Source organism: Macaca fascicularis, chromosome 14 (genome assembly GCF_037993035.2).
Source record: "Macaca fascicularis isolate 582-1 chromosome 14, T2T-MFA8v1.1".
Classification (NCBI taxonomy): Eukaryota; Metazoa; Chordata; class Mammalia; order Primates; family Cercopithecidae; genus Macaca; species Macaca fascicularis.
The window spans coordinates 49,444,076-49,464,285 of record NC_088388.1 but is presented as its reverse complement, the minus strand read 5'-3'; the positions used below and the strand labels follow the sequence as shown (position 1 = coordinate 49,464,285).

Below are 20,210 nucleotides of genomic sequence, written 5' to 3'. Positions count from 1 at the left end.
CATGGGACATTTCCTATGATTCTGTCTGTGGTACAGAATGAGATTCCTAGAATATTTTTCTTTTTTAAAAGTTTCTTCAAATAATAACAGCAATAGTAGTCATAATAGTAATACTAGTAATAGTTATAATTACAGAAGCTATATATTGTATATATTAATATGTCAAATCCTCACAATAACCTTGCAAGGCAAGTATCACTCATACAGATTTACAGATGAGAGAACTGAAGCACAAAAGGATTAATTGGTCCAAAGTCTCACAACCAGGAAATAATGCTGGCTACATTTATTGAGCACCTACTTTGAGCTGGCAATGTTCTAAAAGCTTTAGTTGCCTTAACTAATTATTCATCTTCATGAAAACCTTCATCCTCATGATAACACTGTAAAGATACCCATTTTTTGGTTGAGAAATTAAAGCAGAGAGATCAAGTAACATGCTCTATGTCATCCATCTAGTAAATGCTGAACTGAAATTCAAACACAGCAACCTAGCTCCAGAGTCTACACTCAGTAGGCTATACTGTTCTCTCTAAATATTAAAACTTAGATTCAAACTTGGATCTAGCTCAAACACATTACTTTCAAAAATGAATTTCCTCATTGTTTGAACTATACCACACATCTCTTTTAGTACAGCAAAGGCTATCAGAGGAGCAAAACACAGCTTATAAGCAAACCAAATATATTTCAGTGAAAATATATGTAGAAATACAAATGATTGTTTAGAGATGTGAACAATGATAATAATCCATCAGATATACACATAAACACATGCTCATTCTTGTGCTGGGAAACAGCTGCATAATCCATTGGAAAGCCTGTCCCACCAGGAATTCAAAGCTCAAATGCTGCTGTCCCTTCTTACATGAACAGTAAAATGAATCCATATACTTTTATTACCATGATAGCAGAAAGCACACAATTCCACTGGGCAAATACTCTAATTTCTGACCAATGTATGTCCTATGGAATTGTATCTAAAGCCTGCACACTTTCCATTACATTTATGGTTCTATCAGAGAGTTCATTTATTCTAATATTTCTACTTAATACAAGCTTTGTTACTCTCTCCTAATCACAATAATTATTACCTAAAGAATAACTTTTTAAAAAGAGCCAAAGAGTCAGGAATTTAGTTTTATTTTGTCAGACAGTTGAGAGTTTTAACAATGTTTCCCTTTTCCTGCAGTCTCACATGACTCCAGAAACTGACTCAAACCAGTGCCCTCGGCCTAGGATCATATACTTAGTAGTATGATACACAAGACATGATAGTGGCTGAAGCACTATTATTAAAGAGAGATTAAAACAGCTGTACATTATGCTGAAGCACTCACTCTTCCCTTTACAAACAGACGGTCCTGGATTACAAGCAGCACTTGACCATTTAAATCACGACAACAACCAGATTTAACCAGCTGGGCCATATTCTCCTAGGCAGTGCCTGTTGACCTCCTCAGTCACAGCTGCTCAAATGAAATTCTCATTAGACAACTTATTTTCAGAAGCCAAAGGACTCTCTGATTAAATATATGTATTTAGATATAGAAGTCCTTTTTAAAGTATTCATTTTCTGACAACTGTCGCTTATGTTAGAGCCCAGCTATATTGGCAACAAGACGGGTGATACAAGGATAACTTAAATTCATCATTTTATTATAGCTGAAGAATTTTAGCCTTGGAAGCATTTTAACCTGAATCTATTAATCAAAGCCTTCCTGTACACTCTACCCATCAATATAAACAGTGTTTTAAAAGGTGGTTTCTGACATTCAATCGTTCAATCCATCTATGGATCTGTCTACCTACCTACATACCAATTTACCTATCTAAAATACTAAATCAAAGTTAAATTTTCAAAAGACAGAAACTTTGCCTATCTTCCCATAAGTCTCAGTTTAAGAGAGGACACTTCTGATGTAACACCTTTGTTCGACAGTGTTTGACAATCTAGTCAAATCACTGCTCAGGAGAGGGCACTTCTTGAAAGAAGAGTAAATTAAACACTGGACAATTTGGTTGATCAAAGCATCTGCCTGGAGAGTTTTTGTTTCATCATGCAAATATAGTTTTTAAAAGGACCACAATAAACTTTTCACAGATCAGTTCTTGTAGATGAGGGCAAATGAGGGAGAGGTATTTAGTCTGATAAAGAGTAAAAATATTCCCCAGAACAAGAATAATGCAAGAAAGGTGATCATTTATTATGTCAATCACACAGGCTTGTCTCTCAGCTAATTATGAAGTATGGCCCTCAAACCATGAAGTAGATGTGAGGGAGAGGTGGTTAATTCATTTGAAAGCTTTTAGGTGTCCAATGAGATAATTAGGTCCCAAATGAGGAGATGGACCTGGAACTTTAAAGGATTAATGTCAGGCAAATATTGGTGGAGCTGTTATACCTCCTTAGATGTAGAATATAATTATTTGAGAATCAGAAATGTATCCTAAACTTTTTAATGACTCTTTCTATAATTATTTCTGTTCTCCCATTATGCTATTCTATACTATGCTCCAAGTAGATAATCAAAATTAGGATTCAAGCTCAAGATACCAAACTCAGAATAAAAAAATTCTCATTGCTCCCATGTCCTAAACATGTTCCTCCACTTTTTTTAAATCGTATTACTACATTCCTATTTGCCCAGAGTTTAAAACCTCTGAGCACTCTTTGAACCATTCTTCTGTCTTGGTTCTACACTTAAACATTAACTCTTAACAATTCTATTTCCTAATATCTTTTCCATATGCATCCCCCTTCCTTCCTCACTTCTGCTGCCTTCGTTCAGCAGAACCTCATTATCTCTAGCTTGAAACAATTTCCTTAATGTCTCTCCCTGCTCCCATTCATCCTAAACAGTGGAGCCAGATTAACTTTCCGGAAAGAAAGCTCTAATCCATCACCTTATTATGCTAAAAAACAGTCAGTGGTTCCTCCATCACCTTCAGTATAAAGTTCAAACTCCTTAGGCAAGAGTCAAAGGGCCTCCATGATCTGAACACAACCTACTTTTTCAGTCTTATATCCCATATGCATCTTCTTTTTAAATTTAGAACCTGAACTGTTGGCCATTTTAAAGTTCTCTACCTATTTTTTCTGCCTGAAATGTTTCTCCTCTCAATTTCTGTCTATAAATCCTTTCATTCTCCAAGACCAACTAAGACCTATTTCCCTATAGAAGTTTCCAATGGCTTCCAAGGCAGAAGTAATTTTTCTATCTATTAAATTCCTATAATATTTTATCTATATAGCTCTATGGAATTTATTATATACTAGACACTGAATTAGAGTTCATTTTTATATGCCTTATATCTCTTACTAGAATATGAATTATTAAAAGTTAGAGACCATTGTTTTATTCATTATGGGTGTACCATATCATCTAGCATAGGGATTCTTTTTTATTTTTTATTTTATTTTTTATTTTTTTATTATTATTATACTTTAAGTTCTAGAGTACATGTGCATAACGTGCAGGTTTGTTACATATGTATACTTGTGCCATGTTGGTGTGCTGCACCCATCAACTCGTCAGCACCCATCAACTCGTCATTTACATCAGGTATAACTCCCAATGCAATCCCTCCCCCCTCCCCATGATAGGCCCCGGTGTGTGATGTTACCCTTCCCGAGTCCAAGTGATCTCATTGTTCAGTTCCCACCTATAGCATAGGGATTCTTAACTCGTGGTCCACAGACTCCAGCAGACATAGATAGAATTCAAGGGGTCTCTAAACTTTTATGGAAAAATTATTTTTCACTAGCCTGTATTGAAAATTTACATTTCCTTAAATTATGGATGCAAGTAACAAACTGTAATGTATTTGTGGTTCCTATGACATTGTCACCAATTAGTATCACAACTGATATTTTTATATCACATTATACTTGGAGATATCTCAAAATATCTTTTACACTTATCACTACTTCAAAATTATTATACTGTTAGGCCCTCTATAAGACCTTGTTTTTTTTAATACATTAGTAGAATAGCATATTCTACCATATCACAAATGTTTTACATTATTTACTGTTTTTTGGTTTTTGGTTGTTTTTGTTTTCATTTTTGAGACAGAGTGTCACTCTGTCACCCAGGCTGGAGTGCAGTGGCGTGATCTCAGCTCACTGCAGCCTCCATCTCCCGGGTTCAAGCGATTCTTCTGCCTCAGCCTCCCTAGTAGCTGGGACTACAGGCACGTGCCACCACATCCGGCTAATTTTGGTATTTTTAGTAGAGACGAGGTTTCACCATGTTGGCCAGGATGGTCTTGATCTCCTGATCTCATGATCTGCCCACCGCCTCGACCTCCCAAAGTGCTGGGATTACAGGCATGAGCCACTGTGCCTGGCCTATTTACTGTTTTAATATGATTCATTTTCTCTGTAACCTGTTTATTCTACCTTACGCATTTAAAATAATTTTTAAAAAAGATCTGTAGGCTTCACTAGACTATCAAAGGAATTCACAGGAAGAAAAATTAAGAATCCTTGAGTTTTAATAAGATGCATTTCAAAGAAGAAGAATATGTAGAAAAATAGTCACAATACTATGTAGTCCTTGGAAAGTACTGTAAAAAAAGATATACCATAAACTGTGGAATATTTTATAAGAATGTTCATAAAAATTCATAGTCTTGGCATTGGAGAAAAGATCAAACTTCTGTCCTCTACAACTCCTCTATTAATATGACAACAGAGATTGCTGCATATCTCTAAGGATAGATAAGTTACTATCTTCCAAAGGAGAATATCCCATATAGACAGGTACAACTGTTAGCTAGTTGGTCTTATTAACCATAATCAGGTTCCTCATAACTTCTTGTCACTGATCTGTATTCTATCCCCAGGAAGCTAGACAGTATAAACCCAATCCCTACTCCATGTGACTTTAATCTTTAAAGACACTATCATGTCATCCTTGATTTTGTTTTCTCTGAGGTTAGTATTACTAATTCCTTCAACCATCCTTCTTATTATATAATTTTATCTCTGTGATTATACCAGTTGTTCTCTGAGAATATTCCAATGCCTTTGAGTTCCTTTTAAAGTGTGGTAATTCTGAACTCAACACAATACTTCAGAAACATGCTATTGAGCAGGCAGTTTTTAGTGGGACTAGCACCTCTTGAATGCGTCATACTGTACTTCTAGTGATACTGACTGAAATAGCACTAGCAATTTTTTTGGCAATCTTCACTATGCTGACCCCATTGCATTTTCTGTGACTTAAAACTCTTAGGTTTTTATTTTTATTATAATTCATCTGGCTGTTATTTGAATTTTCTTCAGTAATTACTTGTGCAGCTGGAATTTGGGTCACAACTTCTGAACTTGATAATAAGATCTATTAAATTTTATCTTGGTAGGTTATTTTTAAGTTCATAGTTTCACTTTGTCAAAACGTTTTAAGCTTTGTTTCTTTAATGTATTATATTCACTGTTCCAGATTTGTGAGATTGGCAAATTTGATGAGCATGTTTTTGGTCATTTCATATCTGCATTTAATATATTTATATTACTTACATTAATATATACTAAAGATGCCTGAATTTCTGATTTTTAAAACTTACATATTGCAAAAAAAAAAGATCTGTAGAGTATGAAAACATTCATTACTAGTAGAAATACAGTAATAAATGACTCTTAAAGGACTACTGTCTCATTCTGTAAGTGTCTCTCTTGTACAAAATCAACTGTAACACATGGTAACAAAGAGGACAAATAGAAAATTAACCATTACTTGCAAAGAAAAAATGATTTAAAATTCCCTAGTAGTTCAGGAAAAAAAATCATCACCAATGTCTTCATTTTTACATTAAAGAGTCCACCAAAGTATTTTGAAAACCACTTACTTATATAACTAAAACCATCTTTTGGTGGATCACAATTAAAAGTAATCTAGTGATCTTACTTATTTAGTAAATAATTATCTGGCAATCCCCATTATTCAGAACAAGAACGTGGGGAAAAAAGTCTCAGAAGCCAAAAGTGTCAGCATGTAGTTTGTGCACTAAAGATCATATGTATTTTCCAGAATCTCTCAGCAACACCTCCAGAATATACTTGTTCATATTTCAAATACAGTCCAGAATGTCCTGATTATCTAATTTTATAACCTATAAGTTAATAGGAGAAAATTAGAAATTATTTACAGCTAAGCAAGAAATAATAGCCTGCAACCTGATATTGAAGGAGAAACCAACACACACACCCAAAAAATATACGTATACATAAAAGATATATATATCAAGCAGACACAAGAACTCTTAAGTTTCATAATTGAAAAGAAAAATAGCCATAAAATCAAAGTACTAATCATCTCAATGATCACTAGGGGCATTATTATAGCACAGCAAAATACTTGACATTTATAATATATCAGTTATATATATTATATATAATATAATACAACAAGTCAAATGTATATAGTTTATAGTTAATATTTATATAGTTTATAGTTAATTAAAGACATATTCATTATTATTATTAATCCTCAAAATGTTTAAGTTGCAAAGTCAGTAACCAAATTTTAAATTTTGTGGCTCGAGTAGATTGAAGAATTTACCCAGGGTCACATAATTGTTTGAAGGGTACTGAAGTTCCTAGTCTACTGTATTATGACCCTAGATACTCCAAAAAAAAAAAAAAAAAAACACTTTGTGTCATATTACCTGATTTAGTAAAACAGGGAAGCATGCAATATATTTTAGAAAGACTTCTACAAAAATTAATTGGAATCTTTTAAGTTTTTGAGCCCTCAAAGGAATAAAATTAAGTTACATGAAAAATTCCCTAATATCAAATCCCAATTTGTCTATAGTATCACAAAAGTATCAAGTTAACTTGCAATGCTAGTAATAAATCCAGAGCTATTAATTACTCTACATTTTAAGGCCTAAAATCTGTACATAAAAACTGAAAGTGCAACATAGTATAATCATCACTTAGACTTGATTTACTTTGTTTAAAAATATTATTGGAGAGTCTTCCTTCATTTCTGTTTTCTACCATGTACCTGAACCTGAGTGAACTCTTGTACAGAGTAGAGAAGGTAGACGTGGGATGCTGCAAGAGATGTCATGTATCAAAAAAGTCACTCATATACTTTCAGTTTTAACAATATTTGAAGCCCTCTAATCTCCATTCTACAATGTTAGGAGATAAAATAATATATTTATAAAAATGAAGAGAAATCTTTTTAATTTTGTCTTTTAAACAGTTGACATTTTTATAAAGAAATACTATTCACCACAAGGAAATAGGGGAGAAAAAATGAAAAATAAAGTTGCAGCTAGGAAAAATCCCTTATTACCTTTTTCCAGAGTAGGATTATGGTCAGTTTAAAATCTTAATTTGTTATCTTAAGAACCAAACAAAATGCACAAAGTTTTAGAAAAATGGAGCTATCTGTTTAACACTCCTAATGGATCACAATCTGCCATCACCATGGTAACCTCTGAATAACTTTTTCCTAGCTAGTGCCAATTATGCACTCCTCTGGCCCTTGCCCTTGAAATCTCACCTTTTTTTTTTTTTTTTAAGGCCTGTAATCCTTAAACGAAAAAGAAAAAGAAAAAAAAAAAGAACCCAACAGTGAAGTCCACACATACCCTCTTGTTCGGTCCGAGTCATTTCCTCAAGCTTCTTCTGTTTCAGTGTGTCCACCACATCGGCAAGACTCCCTTTGCGGCGTTCTGGGGTTCCAAAAGTAACACTGGTCATTATCTCGCGGTCCCGACTCCCTTCGTCAGGCTTATGTGGTGAGGTAGAGGTATTTCGGAAGGAATATAGGGAACATAACTTATTATTCTCTGATTCCTAGAAAAATAAAATAAAATAAAGCCATTAGAATATACATTTCTTTGCAAGCTACTGGAGAAAAAAATCCCAAACTCAGGACAGTATATGATGCTTAGTAGGACAAATAAAATATACTAATTAAAATAAGATATAAGTAATTTAGTAGGACAAATAAAAAATACAATTCTGATTAAACAATACTGGTTAAACAAAGCATTAAAGAAGCCATTGTCAAAGGAACTAATGTGAAGTTGCAGATTAAAACTGTTTGGTTTTTTAAATATAAAGCAGTTTAAGTGCTTCAAAAACAAACCTTTAAACCCCTTACTCATTTACACCTTTCATTTAAATTAGTTCAGATTCAATGACTAATTATTAGGCTTGGTAAAGTTTTTCTTTTAATTGGACGCTTTTATTAGCAACACTCTTGCCATAGCATAAAAAAAAAGCACATCATAAAAAACACTGTCCTTAATTTAGAACCAGTAGAAAAGTTAGCTTCAGTAGCCAATGTTCATTGTTCACCAGAAAATATATAAATGATCTAAATCAGTGCCAGAAAGTTAGCCAACCTGAATATTTTCCTGTGCTGGGGTTTGGAGAAAACCGTTTTGTTTTGGTTTTTCTAGCTATACAGCTGTCCAAAGTTACAGAAGTCTCTTTATATTCCTTACCTTTACCACTGATACTTCAGCACATTTTTCATGTAGCATTTTAAAAAAATATATCTTTTTTTATTTTATTTTACAAAGGGACAAGTTTATCCTCAGGTGAGAAGTATTTTTTTTAAAAAAAGGACAGGGTTATTGCAGAAATATGTGTGCAGGAATTCCTTCATAGTATAGAGAAGTTAGCTAACTGCGAAGAGGGTTAGGTGGATCAGCTGAAAAGGAAAAAGCAAATCGTAGGTGGAAAACAAACACCTAAAATTTCATAGAAATAAAATATTTTTGTATTTCTTTAAATTGGAACTGAGGGTTGGAAACAGCTATTATTTTGCCGTAGCCCTTCAGCAGCCTTGCATTCACCTTTTATCTGTTTGCACAAGGGTATTCTCTCTCCCTATATTTATATTTTTAAAAATGTGTGTAAAGTAAGTCAGCCAGTCTTTGTGATCACCATCAGACTCCTGAAAATCCTTATTGCTCCTCTATCTTTTTCCTTCACAAGGAAGCCCAGTAAGAGTCAAGAGCGTAAGGACAAGCATGAGGCAAAAGTTACATAGTTAATAACTAATGGGAAAAGGGGAGAAAAGGAAAATGATATCTAGAGCAGTAAATTTCTACATATATTAAAAGACATAATAATTGTACTCAACAAATGCTACGTATTTCGGATTACTGTCATTGTATATAAGTTGGGAAAAAAATGGATTTTCAGGGTTATTGAAAGCACACAATGAGATAATATTTGTAAGGTACCAAGGCATAGTGCTGGGCTCACAATATTGAGGTGGTGTTTAACAACTGGTAGGTACTATTTCCTGAAGGAAGGAACAGATTTAGGAATGGGACCAAAGAGATTTTTCTTCCTTCTGGACCTGAGGAATTGTGAAGTAAAAAATGTTTATGAGTCTCAAACTAAGATAAATCTTGTGAAACCTGGGAATATATTAAAAATAATTGAACTGTATACATTAAATGGGTAAATTACATGGTATATTTATTTTATCTCAATAAAGCTGAATCTTTTGATTAAGAGCTAAATCTCAATTTTTTCTGCATACCCATTGCTAGTACAATGCCCAGAATAGAGCTGCTCAATATATTTACGCTGAAATAAACGGAAAAGGATAAAATAAATGGGGCAGGGCAGGGAAGAGAGCTCCTCTTTACCTTCCTTCTAGATCCCTTCCTTCCTCCAGGAAAGATGTTTTATCTCACTTAATGTTTACAAGAATTCTGTGAAGTGATGCAGAGGAACCCCTTCTTTTAGATGCCAGTCATGGCTAGTATGTGGCTCCTTGGAACGGCCAGTTCATTCTCCACTTGTGTGAATGAAAATGCAGAGATATATTTGTCAAAGCCATTTAAACCTCTTAATAAAGTCCATATTAGACATCTGACCAAGGCTTTTATGAATTAATAATCACCGTTTGATCAATCATACTTCAGTTGCTTTCATTTCAAATGCCAATTATTGTCACATTATAGCCAAAAAAAAATAAAAAATAAAAAAAAAACACACACACACAAACAAACAAAGAAAACCCTGACTCAACCTAAGGGATTAAAGAACAAGTCAAAACTGTAGTATGTGAAAGTGGTTACCTACAAATGACTCACCATTGACTATAATAAAGGAGATTTTCCATCACTGCCAAACTGAAATTGAAAGATGCTAAGAGAGGCTCTCCAGCCTACTAACAACTTTAGATTTTCCTGAGAGCATTTAGGCTCCAAAGAGTACCATTTTTTCCTGTCAGGACTAATGCCAAACAGTCTTATTTACGTATTGTTACGTACTTGTTGGACTATGTTTCTTGTTCTTTACTCATGGGAATGTGGTCACTGCCATGCTGCACCGCAGACAATAACCATGGGTTCCTTATTGCAATGATGACCCACACTGTTCTTAGCCCCATAATCTGTGCAAAGTGGCTCAATACTACCAAGCAGCAGACAGCAATAGGCTAGAGAGTCATGATTTCCCCATAAAAGCCACAAGAATTACTTGCAATATGTCACCAAATTGTAAAAATAGGCAGTAAATAAAAACAAATGGCTTAAGTCGTGTAAGTCATGTTATACCATGCTTAACAACAATGGGAAGGGGCAAAATTTACCATTTCCAGCCACTGCTTTTTAACTTTCTAAAACCTAACAAATATTAACCTTTCATAAGTGGAAGTCTGTAAGCAATTCATCTGAGTAAAAGGGAACATAAATTAATAAACTTATAATAGGTTACTGTCTAATATGAAGTCAATAATGCCAACTTTTAAAAAAAAATCTTGACAAAGAATCTCTGGTTTTTTTAAGGAGGCTATATAATTTTAAATTAATTTTATTACGAAAAAAAGCCCAGATTATTTTGTAATTTCTTAAGAACAAAACAGGTCCAATGACACATCAATTGAGGCAAAATACCTGATATGGTTTAGATTTGTGTCCCTGCCCAAATCTCAAATTGAATTGTAATTCCCAATGTTGGAGGAGAGGCTTGGTGGGAGGTGATTAAATCATGGAGGCAGACTTTCCCCTTGCTTATGATAATGAGTGAGTTCTCATGAGATCTGGTTGTTTAAAAGTGTGTAGCACCTTCCCACTCTCTCTCTTCCTCCTGCTCCAGCCATATAAGATGTGTCTGCTACCCCTTTGCTTTCCGCCATGATTGTAAATTTCCTGAGACCTCCTCAGCCATGCTTCCTGTACAGCCTGCATAACCATAAGCTCTTAAACCTCTTTTCTTTATAAATTACCCAGTTTCAGGTATTTCTTTATAGCAGTGTGAGAATGGACTAAACCAATGTCCAATGATAATATCTACCAAGTCTTAATGCATGTCACTGTAGGACTGCTGCGAAGAGACTTGAGACAATACATCCCTAAAGTAGTGGTTCTCAAGCTTCAATGTGTAGAATTATCTGGCAAGTGTGTTAAAATGCAGATTCCTTCACCCCATACCACCTTCCACAATGATGGGGCCAAGGAATCTGAATATTGATGAACAACCCAAGTGATTCCAATGCACAGGTCCTGATCCCACTTTAAGAAATACTGCTCCCTAAAGAACAATCATATAAATGTGTTTTGCCTTAATATTATAATGTGAATATAATTGTGTAAAAAATTTTTAAAGCTGGTTGTGATTCTTCAAAATAACATAAAGGAAATTATTTTTCTTCTTTTGATCTTTCTTTTGAAAACAACCACTGTTTAACACGACTAAACACATGAATACCACAAAAAGAAGAACATGTGGGCACTGAGTTAGTAAATATTAGTTTATTCAAAGGAAATTTACTATAAATTTCTTTTCATTCAACCCCTAACTTCAGCAGCCCCACCAAACCTACAGTGAAGAAAATTTTCAAAATATGATTTAAAAGGATCCCAGTCCCAAATAAAGGAAAAAAGCCACGTTGATTCAGATAATCTAAAGAGCATTTCACTGGAAATCAATTAAACACAGTATGTAAAATATATGTAGATGATTAAAAAGCACAGTAATATCAAAAAATAGTTATTAGACAAAGTTTCTAGGAAAGGAAAAGCAGTTTTTGCATATTTACGAATCAAGAATTTTAATTAATATGTTTTCCAGTATTTGAAGAGATAAATATTAAAAACAAAAAATATTAAAATGAATATCGTTCAGATTTTTCAGAAGTTACTATTCAAAACTGATTGTTCACCAATGGCATTCAAATGGCTTTAAATTTAAGTAGCCATCTTATGGTATTGAATATATCAAAATTACTCAAATCTCTGGGCATTTGTGTGTCTTGTTGCTTTTCCATGCAATGCCCTATATCTTCCTTAACTTTGACCCAACCCACTCTTCAAAGTTCAGATCAAACTGCATTTCATCCTTGAAGCACCCCTAACTATACTGGACCTCACTATAGTGAGGTCCTCACTATCATGCTACCCTCCAAACTACACATCAAAGCACTTAATCATAACCACATAATTTAGCATTTAATAATATACTAGAATAAAATATTCATTACTATTCTGCATGTAATTTTCATATCTGTAACTAAATTTTAACTCTTAAAGGATTTCAGGACTTCAAGCTTCTTCTATAGACTTCCAGAGCATACAACAAAATTAAATAAGTGTGGACTGACAAACTTGAAACAACTACTTATCAAATGTGTCAAAAGTAATCAAAAGGCTGGGCACAGTGACTCACACCTGTAATCCCAGCACTTTGCAAAGTCAAGGCAGGAAGATCACTTGAGCCCAGGAGTTTGAGACCAGCCTATGCAACATAGCGAGACCCCATCCCTACAAATAACAACAACAACAACAAAAAATAGCTGAGTGTCGTGGTGCACACTTCTGGTCCCAGCTGCTCGGGAGGCTGAGGAGAGAGAATTGCTTGAACCTAAGAGGTCAAGGCCACAGTAAGCTGTGATTGCTCCACTGCACTCCAGCCTGGGCAACAGAGCCAGACTCTGTCTCTCAAAAAAAAAGAAAAAAAATCAAACATTAGGTGAAGAGTAAAGATTTGCTCCAACAATGACAAGATTGCTTAAGCTAAACATTTAGAACTGAGATATTAAAACATAAGGAATTTATGATACAACTACATAGTGGAATACAACACAGCCATTAAAAACAAATATATCTATTGAACATACTGTTGTTTATAGTGATGAATAACTATAGGCAGCCTAGTTATTCCAATTGTAGGAATTATTTGAGTGTATTATGATTTTATCTATATGATGGAATGTTTTGGAGCTACTGAAAATAATAATTTTGCAGAAAATTTAATGAAATGTGGGAATATTCATAATGTATTGTTAAAAGTATATTAATAAAATTAATACACTTTCTTATTTTAAAATTTTGGATACATAATAGTTGCCCATATATATGGGGTTCATGTGATATTTTGATATAAGCATATAATGTGTAATGATCAAATTTGGGGAATTAGGATATCCATCACCTTCATCAACAGATAAATGAATTTTAAAAATGTAGTATGTATACACAATGGAGTATTATTTACAGTAAAAAAAAAGAATAAAATTCTGTTATTTGCAACGACATGAATAGAACTGGAGGACATTATGTTAAGTGAAATAAGCCAGGCACAGAAAGACAAATATCACATGTTCTCACTCACATGTGAGAAGTAGTGAATAGAACAGTGGTTACCAGAGGCTAGAAAGGCTAGTGGTGGTGGGGAATAAAAGTATGAAAATATAGTTAGATAGAAGGAATAAGACCTACTGTTTGGTAGCACATTATACATCATTACAAAAATTATGTACAGAAAAAAAGAGATCATAGCACACAATAAAATGTTAATGGTCCTCTGAGTATTGGGATAACAGATAATTTTATTTCCTTTTTGAAGTTCTCTATATTTTGTAAATGTCCTATCACAAATAATACTTTTAATCACAAAATAAATTTCATCTTCACATTTAAATATAAATATCAAAGTCACAGAAATAATTTATTCACAAGGAAAGATGTATTAAATGAAAAAAAAGCATATACTGTAGTATTTAGATTATAACACCAATTATTTATATGTGTGCATAAGTGTGAATGTGCTCCCCTACACACAAACATACACAAACTGGAAATATATATCAAAATATTTATAGCGATTCCTAAATGGTGGTAAGACTGTTGGTAATTTTCATTTCCTTTTTTGCTTATCTGTGTTTTCTAATTCATCTTCCATAAACATATGACTCATGTAGTAAAGAAAAACAAAAGCTATTTTATACACAGATGCTTAGGGGAAACAGAAAAAAATAGTAATTTAAAAGAATAGACTTTGGCCTTCTTGAAGATGTCGAGAGAGTCAGTATATTATAGTTTCCCTCTATCAAACCCAGAAAAAATAAACAAGCTTTCTTTCCTTGGCATTCCTATAGTTGAAGGATCACAAATATTATTTCTAATAAATCTAATTATTAAAAAATTAATCTTCATGTAAGCTAAAATCTAGATACTTATTGCTGTGGTTTGAATATATGTCCCCCCATAACTCATAAATCAAAGTCTAAGACCTAATCACTTTAGGAGGTGATTAAGTTATGAGAACAGAGCCCTCATGAATGGGATTAGCAACCTTATAAAAGTGCTGAGGGCAAACAGTTAGGTCCTTTCTGCCCTTCCGCCCTTCCTCCATGGGAGGACACAGTTTGTGGGTCCTGTCTAGATGATACAGTAACAAGGTGTCATATTGGAAGCAGAGTCTGGGCCTTCACCAGACACCAAACCTGCTGGTGCCTTGATCGTGGACTTCCCAGCCTCCAGAATTGTGAGAAATAAATGTGTATTGTTTATAAATTACCCAGTGTATGGTATTTTGTTATTAGCAGCAGTATTGGACTAAAACATTAATTACAACACATTGTTTCCTGTTTGCTCTCAAAAGATGCATAATATCAATCTATTTCCTCTTCCATGTGAGAGTTGTTCAAATATCTTAATGAAGACATCAAATTAATAGTCTTTTTCTAGGTAAAACTCCTGCACTTTCTAAACCCATTTCTCATTTGCCATGATTTCCAGACCCTTCATCACCCTCCTCTGATGCATTCGTCTCTAGATGTCATTCTAAAAATATGTCACCAACAACTAGATACCAAATTCTACATCTTCACTTTCAGCAGGAAAAAAACCACACTCAGCAAGATTGTTCCCTCCATGTCACATAGGCAGGACCAGTAGAGCTAAAAATCTTTAAGTGCAGGTTTTCTGACACCAAATCCAATGTTTTTTCTATTCCATAAGGCTATAGTTTTTTTTTTAAGTCACTCTCAACAGTAAAAGATGCCACAACGTCAATGATTACTACCTTCTAAGGCTTTTTGTTTCCATTCATTTCCAGAAAGGAGATTTATCTATATTTGAGGCAAAAATTATACTTTATTATTCACCTTAATCAAAGAATTACAAAGAAGTAACTTGTATTACTTAAGTATTGTTGTATAAGAAATCATCCCAAAACAAAGTGCTTAAAACAAAAATAATCATTTATTATCCTTAATGTTATCTGTAGGTCAGGAATTTGAGAGCATCTGGGCTGGGTGATTCTGTCTCAAAGTCTCCCATGAGGTTACAGTTAAGTCAGTGGCTAAGGCCAAAGTCATCTCAATGACTTTTTTACTCACAGATAAGGTACCTGGGCTGGGAACATTTTAAGAGCTCGGGGCTGGGATAACTAGGGTTTCTTGGACATCTTACTCTGTCTCTACATGACCTTTCTGCATGGTCTCTTTTCTACAGTATGTTAATTTCAGGATAGCGAAACTTCTTTCTGATGTGGTGTCCCAGAGACAGCCAGATGAAAGCTATACCACTGTTTCTAACTTAGCCTGGGAAATCACACTGTATAACTGTCACTGCATTCTGTTCAATAGTGAGTCACCAAGCCTTGCCAATAGTCAAGGGAATGGGAATTAGACTCTGCCTTTTTATAGGGTAGAGCTATAATTATATCCTCAAATAGTTGCTATGAGAAATGAATCATGCATAAAGCACTTAGTACAATGCCTAGCATATAAGTACTCAATAAATGATAGCTACTCTTATTAAATACAAATGTCCTTTGTCCAATTGCCCTTTTTTTCAATTTTCAATTCTGCAAATATAGTCATGAAAACCACTGGCACCATTTTTAAGTTTTTATTCGTACTTGTTCATCTAAGTGGAATAATAAATACTAAACTACATTACTTTCTTCATTATCAACGTTCACCTCAAACCAATTCCATTGAGATCTGGCTTCTCACAAAACTCCAGGAACTTTAGCACTTCTAATTTGCTTTTTCTAGGAATACTATCAATTCTTATTTATCCTATCTGCATATGAATTCTCTCTACTGTGTCCAGGAGCAGCTACAGTACACTACTGCTCTGATTCAGCTGGATTGCCGACCACACCTAGACAAGGAATGCGGATGGTGAGCCATACTGGAAGCAGAGGAGAGTAGTGGGCTGGGGTTGCAAAAGTCAGATCAGATGTCAGGAATTAAGAGTCAGAAAGCATAGGTCAGGAGTTGAATCTTGCCTATATAATGAAATCGAAACCCACATACAGGTGGGAGTCACTGCAATTGGGAGAAATGATTGGGAAATGGCATAAGTAGCTGCAAGAATCAACTTCCTGCTACCCAGTACACTACCTGCTACCCAGTCTAATTGTAAGAACAGAATACTATTCACTTGTAACCTTTCCTGTATCCAGTAGCAAGAATGAATTAAATGTATTCATTCTTATAGCATTGTATGTTGCCAGTTTTGCTTTGTTTTCCATTTTAGTTGTAGCCTCTCCAGTTGCAATGTTATCCTCAACCTAGTCTGCCCTCCCTATAGATAAGGTTTATTGAGATATCCAATCATAGATTTGCCCCGGTTTCAGACAGCAGTCAATCTACAACAAACTTCTGTTTCCTTAGGCCCTACTCAAAATCACCAAAAGAAAGCCCAAACCCTAAAATAGGTCCAAATAGAACACTCTCTTCCTAAGATGCTCTATGGTTCACTATGGCATATATTCTCCCTCATTAAAAATGAGTAATAAACCCAATGTGTTCAGCTACAGATATGGTCCTGATAGTCTTTGACTGGAGGGAATTAAGGAGCTACAATTTATGTAAGAAGTTAACACAATAGCAAAAACAACCAAAAGTCATTTATGTTTTAAATTACCATGGACTGGCAAATCAACCAAGTTAGTGATCAATCTTCCCTGCCAGGTCACATGGCTCCCACCACTAAACCCCGTCCTTCCTTGCTATGCAGTGCATTTATATATTTAAAGTTTCAATTAAATGTCCAAATTATGTTATATAAGTTACACATACACATCTATGTTTACTATATTATATTAACTTATACCATAGACAATATATGTAACATTTTTTCTGATTCTCCACCTTAAACAATCTTTTGTTTTTTTGATGAACAAAAACTACTTGCCAACTGTGCTATATAAGACACCTTCTACTATAGTCTTATTGACTGACAGAAAAGATTTAGGTTCCAATAACTTCTTGCTAACAAAGGAAATCTAACCTTTTCAATATGCTGAAGATTAAATTGCAAACATTTATGGTTCTTTCTCAGAGGAAAAAAGTTATGTTTTTTTCTAATGTGACATACTGTAAGGAAAAGAATTGGGTTAAAGAAGCGTATATAAATTAAAATGCGGTATTTGATTCTAATTGCCAACAGATTATTTATGACAAAAGTGTCATTTTTTGAATGATAGTGAAAGAGTATTTTTACTTTTATTAAAACTGATATTTGCTAGTATATTAGATTTACATAACATTTTCAAAACTGAAATAACATATGCCACTTGTCACTATTACTATGCTGTTGAGTAACAATAAAATTATTCATAGATGTGTCAGAAAATAGATTTGTTACCAATATTTGCTAAAGTGTCACAATTCCCAAGGCTTTAAAAATAAGCTGTTGTTTCCTAAATGTTATTTCAATTTGCAGGAAAAAAAATAACAAACCCAAAAGTTTGTTGAATGGCCTCATTAACATTCTATTTAACAAATAGAAGTAAATATAGCGAATAGATTAAATACAGAAAACATCCCCAAACCTGTCAAGACAGGCACATAGAAAAGCCCTGCATTATCTATACACTACCAGCCTCACACACAAAATTAGAATCTCAAGATTCAAAGGTCTTTAAAACTCCAATTGTTCAATGCCATCTAGCACTTGAATTCCCTGTGCAAGAGAAGACGGAATAATAAAATAGTTAACAAAGTACAGGCACCCTGGGCAAGATTTTCCAGTTTAAATCCCAGCTTTTCCACCTCTCATCCATATAAGCTCAGACAAGTTAGTTAACTTCTTTTTGCCTTAATTTCCTTGTCTGCAAAATGGCAATAATAATAGTGCAATAAAGAATTCATCTCAAAGAGTTATTATGGGAATTAAATGAATCAATAAAAATAAAACACTTAGAACAGTGTCATGACATAGTAAGTGATCATTAAATGGTGGTGGTTAGTGTTAAGATTTCCTTGACAAGTGGCTGTTTGGCCTCTCCCTAAACACTTTCACTAATAGAGGATTTAGCAGCTCCCAAAGTGGTCCATTCCATTTATTGAGGGTTATCTAAAATACTTCTTTATAGAAATATGAAACCTGTTCCAATCCATATTTCTATTCCATGGAAACATTCAGAATGGCAGTTGTTCAATACATACTCACAGCTAGTACAGTACCCTTCTATCTTCTCTTCATCTAGGGAAAATATCCCTTTTTCCTTCATTTCTTCTTCATAAAACACAGTTTGGCCAATCTGAACATTCTCCTCTGAGTGTGTTCCAATTGTTTCTCTCTATATATCTCTTAAAGAGTAGTGCCCTAAATTCAATATACTCAGTACCATCTGAACAACAAGAATTAAGACACACTATCACCTGCCTTAGAGATGTCATGTTTTAAAGATTTCATACCATGTAAGCAGAGCTTTAAGGAAGGCCTGATAGTGAATTTCCCAACAATTAAATCAACATTCTATCAATATTCAACTATTGGTCGGGTACAGTGGCTCATGCCTATAATCCCAGCACTTTGGGAGGCCAAGGCGGGCAAATCAGTTGAAGGCAGGAGTTCAAGACCAGTCTGGCCAACATGGTGAAATCCTGTCTCCACCAAAAACACAAAATATTAGCCGGGTGTGGTGGCACACACCTGTAATCCCAGCTACTCAGGAGAGGCTGAGGCAGGAGAATCACTCAAACCCAGAAGGCGGAGCTTCCAATGAGTCGCTATCAAGCCACTGCACTCCAGCCTGGGCAACAGAGCAAGACTCCAAGTAAAACAAACAAACAAAAACAACATTAAACTATTGACTGGTTCATGTGCCTACCAACTCTAGATAGTTATTTTCATGTGGCAATTCATTGATACCCAAACTACCATATACATGATACTCAATCTAAACAATAGTATTAAGCTAAGTCAAATTGGCTATCCCAATTTTAACCTTGAAACCAAGAAAGTGAGAAGTGTCAAGAGGCTTAGTGATTATAGTTCAAATCCTTCTTTTTCGAGCTGAGGAAATTGAAGTCAAGAGATATAAAGTGACTTCCCTAAGGTCACACAGCAAATTAGGGCAGAGATGAACATAGGCTTTCTAGGAGGTAACCTGTGTTCCCTCTAAGGACCCCAGAGAAAAAAAATATTTTATAAAGGACCCCCTACTGAACAAAAAGAATGTCTTTTTGGGAATTTAAGGCATTGAGAAATAAAGGGAGTGATTATGCAGAAGCTGGAGATGTTGGACAAATTGGAGAGTCTCAAATGATTCCACAGAGCTCCTCTGAAGAAGGAACCACTTACTCTGGTGTCAAGTCAATCTTCCTCATGCTCTCCTCCTCTGCAGTTGTTTTCTTTTCATCCCCATTTGAGTGACATCCATATTGTTTGTTGTTGTTTTTGTAATAAGCAAAGTAACTAGTGTGCTTTAAATGAAAAGAAATAACTCATGGTATGCTCTTCATACCTCACAAATCTTAACATTAAAAAGTATCAGAGCCCAATCAAGGTTTGTCAAATCCATTTGTTCCTTAATAGAGATGCAACTCTATTGACAGTTAAGTCCTTTCAACGCCCAGTTTGCCTAAAGAAGAGAGTCGAGAGAACAGATTGCTTTGTGTCATACATACTCAGGGCCACCCTGTGAGCTCAACAATCTCCTCTCTTCACTAGATCTTGCCCAGTAA

At 34.5% G+C, this 20,210-nt stretch overlaps 1 protein-coding gene across 49 annotated transcripts in view; it reads right to left on the bottom strand.

The window, feature by feature from the left end:
• Positions 1 to 20,210, bottom strand: part of SOX6 (SRY-box transcription factor 6) — a 658,308-nt gene that overhangs the window by 348,388 nt on the left and 289,710 nt on the right. For all 49 annotated transcript variants that reach the window (XM_045370379.3, XM_074014189.1, XM_074014211.1 and 46 more), the window contains one exon: positions 7,615 to 7,822. In XM_045370379.3, coding sequence (XP_045226314.1) covers positions 7,615 to 7,822 — 208 coding nt within the window. The remainder of the gene's footprint in view (positions 1 to 7,614; positions 7,823 to 20,210) is intronic.